Source organism: Varanus komodoensis, unplaced genomic scaffold, assembly GCF_004798865.1.
Source record: "Varanus komodoensis strain SLA01 unplaced genomic scaffold, ASM479886v1 scaffold1, whole genome shotgun sequence".
NCBI classification, from domain to species: Eukaryota; Metazoa; Chordata; class Lepidosauria; order Squamata; family Varanidae; genus Varanus; species Varanus komodoensis.
In genome coordinates, this window is record NW_025335268.1 from 108,038,291 (window position 1) to 108,043,739 (window position 5,449).

The 5,449-nt window shown below is 44.0% G+C and overlaps 1 protein-coding gene across 1 annotated transcript; it reads right to left on the reverse strand.

Annotated features, from left to right (window-relative positions):
* Positions 1 to 1,238: 1,238 nt before the first annotated feature.
* On the reverse strand, positions 1,239 to 5,095 carry PRDX3 (peroxiredoxin 3). Its single transcript, XM_044450472.1, has 4 exons — positions 5,027 to 5,095; positions 4,275 to 4,398; positions 2,861 to 3,002; positions 1,239 to 1,616 (listed from the first exon to the last, which is right to left on the reverse strand). The coding sequence occupies exons 1-4, from the start codon at positions 5,072 to 5,074 to the stop codon at positions 1,394 to 1,396; spliced, it is 537 nt and encodes a 178-aa protein (XP_044306407.1). The 5' UTR covers positions 5,075 to 5,095; the 3' UTR covers positions 1,239 to 1,393.
* Positions 5,096 to 5,449: the final 354 nt, after the last annotated feature.

Sequence of the window (5,449 nt, forward strand, 5' to 3'; positions counted from 1 at the left end):
GCAGGAGGTTGCATATGAATTATCCTTCTTCAGTATGCAGTCCTAGTTATTAGTACAGGCAGGTGAATCTACTGAATTTAAAGACATCTCCAGAGCCAGGAAGATAAATGACCTATCCTTGAAGCAAGGCTGATGAGTTTCATTAGTGCTCAGGGACAGTCCAGGGTCTGTCTCTGGACAACCTTGGCTGATCACTTGCACTTCAATTTTAAGAACATTTTTATCCAGATAAGCACACTTGCTCCAAGGCTATCAGACATGTAAGCAAAGTGAAACCACTGATAAATGCATGCAATCACAAGGTCCGACCCACTTCTGATTTATACTGAAGAAATACTCTTTCTGCATGGCAAGCAAGGGTGCTGGAACACAAAGCGGATGTTAGGGAATAATTCACAGACTCCTGGTCTAGAAAGACATCAGCAGGGGTAGGAGGGAAGAAAGCACACTTCAATTGGTTGGAACCTTCCAAATTCTTACACTGGAAAGGCATGGAAAGGTGGTAGGGTGGATTGACTTAACACAAGGCAAATGAATTGTGAAAAAGCAAGTGTATTTGGTGACACACTGTCTGATTGCTCCTGTTTGGATCTTGTGACAGCAAGAGTGGCTAACAGACTAGGGAAGCCTCCATCAGTGGTTAGTTTAGCACGATCTATAAACTGGTATCTCTGCCAGGGTATGTACTTGGTTTATGATTCTGGCTTGTCAGGATAGGCTTGGCCAGAGATCGCAGTTCAGTTGTAATGCTGAAAAAAACACAGACAGAGGCTCCCTGCTTGGTTTAGCGTCTCCACTATATTTCAGCCATCACACTTGAATATAAGCCAGAAATCTGTGGAAACGGGCCAGTTCAGATGTCATGAACCTCACAGATACATTGATTTAGTTTAGAGATTAACTAAAAGGCTTCCTGAGTATATTTCAGAAGACTTTTCTAGGGTTCTGGCTGCAACTGCGTTTTAGTTTTTATTACCATTTGGACTTAATGTTTTACTGCTGGTTTCTTGTTCATTTTGGCAGTTTTGTCATTGATCTTTTATTTTGTGTCTTTATTCTGCAAGTAAATATTCAATCTAGATATAAACATGCTTTTTTATTCATTAAAATATTTCTAGGTTGCCTCTAGGCTGAACTGTACCCTAGAGGTATGTTAAAAAACCAAGCACATGCTTAGACTGAGATTTAGTAATCAACTTTTATGTAAGAAAAGAATACATTAAAAAAAAAACTCATTTCAATAAAACAATCCAATCTTTTAATTTTATTTTTACATCATCAGTTTTCATCCATCCTGAGTAACAATGATTTTGTACCAACAGACTACCCTATTTATTTTCTGTGGGGCAAATTCACTAGTACTGTATCCCTTCTACACAGAAAACTGAAGATGTTAATCACCCATCCTTCCAGGACTGAGCTCTAACAAAGGAAGAGCAGGAGCTGTTAATGTTAATGAACAAAATGATTGTCTTTGTACCTTTCGTGGAGTATTTATCCAAGCAAGGTGAGAAAAATGTGAATCCACCGATACAGCAACAACCTCGCAATTTACATCACGGAACTCCTTAGCTTTGTCACTAAAAGCAACAATTTCTGTTGGGCATACGAAAGTGCTAGTAGAAAGAAAGAAAACCAGAAAGTCAAAAGGAACAAGCAGCCCTCTTTTAAGAATGTGCATTTTTCCTACAGTACTTTTGCACAGAGAAGAGAAAAATAAATATTTGCTCATTTTGTTAAAAACAAGTATATGAATCCACTGGGTTACAGACTTTTAGCTCAAAGGGCAAAGCTCAGAAGAACAATGCCATTTTCCTGGAAAATACATTGAGAAAATGAGCATCACAACTGGAACTCTTATTTTTCAGTTCCTTGCAGGTAGGCTTATCAGATCCTTATTTGAGGCACCTTGATCCTATGGTGCTAAAGTTCCCAAGAAAGTTCTGTGATGGGTTCCAGGCTGCTATTCTTAGGGTGCTGCTGAGATCCCCCCATGCTGTCTCTCTCCACAACCAATTCCTTCAAAGCTTGTGTCCATCGTAATTATTATTGACAGTTTTTATTAGTTTTTCAATGAGACTGCTGGAAGGAGAAATGTGGTCCCCCATCCCAGGATTATAAGGCTCCAGTAACACCCTATAGAAGAATTTAGTAATCCCACATCCTTAAAACTTGGTTGAAGTAACAACAAATGACTTATGACACATTCAGATGCTGTGAACTCTGCACAGCACTGTTCTGACATGAGGGTCATCTGTAAGATCATACTTGTAGCAGGTTAGGCAAGTTAGACACACAGCAATGTTCACACTGGTGCAATTGGATACTTAAAACTGCAAAGAAGTTTTGGAGGCTTAGAGCAAAATGTCAAAATCAAAGGCATAATTTTGTCAACACAATCATTTTTCTCCTTCAGCTTTGTAGTGATGAAAGCTACTCTGCAGTTCTATAAAAACTGAAATTGGCCTGAAATTGTTAAATGGAAGAAATTAAGGTTTTTCCTTTTATTACAGGCAGAAACCCAAAGTTCTCCATAGTTCAGTTTGCCTTTATAACAGTCTACTCACTTGATGTACTCTCTGCTTCCTGAACATGCCACTACTAAATAGTTATACAAACACTCTTCATTACTGTCCAATTACTGTTGAGACATGGGCATGCTCATGTGTATGTTTCATCAAGGCATTGATAAGACTGTCTCCAGTCTGGCTTTATCGTTTGCACTTTCCACAAAGTGGCATCTACTGTGCAGAGATCCGTAGAACATAAGACAAAGAAAGTTAACTAAGGAGGTCTTAATCAGTAGAAAACATCTGTTGTTCAAGTCTTTTAAGAGATACAGCATATAAATGTTACTTACAAATCCAGAGGGTAGAAGAAGAGAACCAGGTATTTTCCTTTAAAGTCGTCTAAACTCAGCTCTTTGAAATCCTTGTCAACCACAGCTGTACCCTTAAAGTAGGGAGCATGCTGGGTGACAGCAGGAACAAACTTTGAAGAACCTAGGAAAAGTCAGTATACAATGTGATACATGTATTGTATGAGAGGGGTTAGAAGCAACACAAGTCCAATGCAGGCACTGTACCATTAAAGAGAGAGTGTGGATGTCCACACTCCACCCCACAGTCGTGTCCCTATTACAGTACACACTTTGCAGTGCAGGCAGCAGGAACCAGTCACTGCAGCCCGATCCCCCCATCCGCCAAACACCTCAACAGGGCTAAATGCTGCTGTCCAGAATGGCTCCAGCCAGTCAACCACACTTTCTTTCATTCCATACAACCTCCCTCCAGTCAACACTGTGCCAAAGTATGCGCGATCTTCAGAGGTGCCATTTCTGCTACAGTCATTTTGACACAAGAATAGTATTCACAGTAGGAATATGGACTTGGCTGTACTGGCCCAGTCTGGACACCTGTAGCTCAGCTGCCCAGTGCCGTGCGCAAACTAGGAAATAGGCAACCGGAACCAGTAAAACTCATAAGGATGCAAGCCCAACAAAGCTTTTGTGGCTGTTGACACAAGGATACATGTGTGTACTAAAGAGCCCTTTGCCTGTATTTTAGCACATGTGAAAAGTCAGTCAATGAGTGAAGCCAATGCTGTCTATTCCTATGCTTTGCTCAAAACTCTCCCCTGTGTAAGCTTGTGACTTCCCGAGAGGTTGTGCATTCTTACACAGCCACAGTCCCAATGAGACTGATGTATACAACTGAGTATCCTAAGAATACTGGACAGAATTGGTGGATCTGTTCCAATTGCTAAGAGTTACCAGGTACAGTCCTTATTTTGTCCCTGGTTTGCCTTTTGAGATCTAAAGTATGCCTCTCAAGTTTGTGAAAGAAAACCAATGGAACAGTCATCCTGCACTCCTCTTTTTCATTCTGATCTTCAGAAGTTAAAACTTTAAAATGCCTAGTGGAAGGGATAACTCTTGTCTGTAGCAACATGCAACATTAAGGCAACCACACAAACACAGCCCATCATTTCACACTGCAGCAAGAGACATCTGTGTAGCATATGCCAATATTTGCTAACATATGCCAATAGGTTGCACGGCTGGCTGGGAGCCGTAGGGGCCCCTTTCTGTCTAAACGTGCACAGGATCGCAGACTAAATTGTACGTCCAGCAGGAGCAGAGGAGACTGGTCGGGCAGAAGTCGCTGGGCTTAGACGCAAGCAAAGACATGCCCGCACTCCTCCTGATGCACAGGTGAGAATCGGGTGCGAGCGCAAACGGGTTCCCTCCCTCCAACCAAGATCGCTACACTTACTGGTACTGAAGTGGATCCGAGGGAACGCTGTCGCCGCGCCGGTTACACACTTCCGCCCGCTTGCAGCGGCCGACGCCGTAAGACATCGCCCGGCGGCGGCGCACGCCCTCCAAGTGCAGCCCGCCTGGGGAGAAACAAGCGACAGCGGAGTCAATATGGGAAGAGATTGTACCGCAGCAGGCCCCGAAGGAGACGCGGGGCAAAGCTCTAGCCAGAAGACTAGTAAGGCGTTAGGGGTTCGAAACGCACCAGTAAAACGAGGTGCGTAGCTGGCAGAACTCCTTTCAACTACATGGGTCATTCCAGAGTTGGAGAAAAGGCAGCCTCTTTGGGACTGATTTGGAAATGGTTTGATTCCGATTTAACATACTCATGAACCTTCAAGGCGGGACGACCTTTAAACCAAATCTATTTTACGGAAAGCAAGAAAGATCCCCGAAAGCTGTTAGGGGCGCGGTGGGTGGGTGAAAAATTCTCAAATTAAAAGATACAGCTGGACACTAATCCTTGCCAAGTAACCTTTTAGATACAATCAGATACAATTGCACTTGCAGAAGAAAGTTGGAAGGGAAAGAAAAGCGCGATCGGGCCTTTGCTCGGTAACGGTGAAGTCAAGCGACCGCAAACCCCGGGCAGAGGGCAAGTCCAAACCCGCCCTGGTAAGGCCAGGCCCATGCTAGACTACGCTGCTGAGCAGAACTGCTTCCCACGAACTGCAGAACTGCAGTGGAGTAAACGGAGCTTGCACCTACCGAGGGTTTCAGCAACCTTCTTAGGGCCCCAGCAGCAGCAGCAGCCATTTTCTGCTCAAAAGCGTGAATGAAGGGGGTAGGGCTTGCCCAATGCTCGGCGCGTGGAGGGGGCGGGGCGGGGCGGGGCTACGGCGCGGAATCTCATAGCCCAGAGCGGCGAGCGCGTCTACAAGGGATGAGCCTCTCACCGCAAAATGTGGGTGGGTGCATGTGGGGGGTAGGCGGGAAGACTCTAATTCATAATTAAAAAGAAGGGCCCATAAGGGTTTGAAACGGTCACGCATTGTTCTATGCAACCGAGAGCGCGGGTTTATTAAACAACCCGTGGAGCTTTTAAAGTATGCTTCACTTTAGCATTCTTACTTAGGATTAAGTTCTTTCCAACTCTGTGGGACTTGCAGCTAAATAAGCACCGATACGATC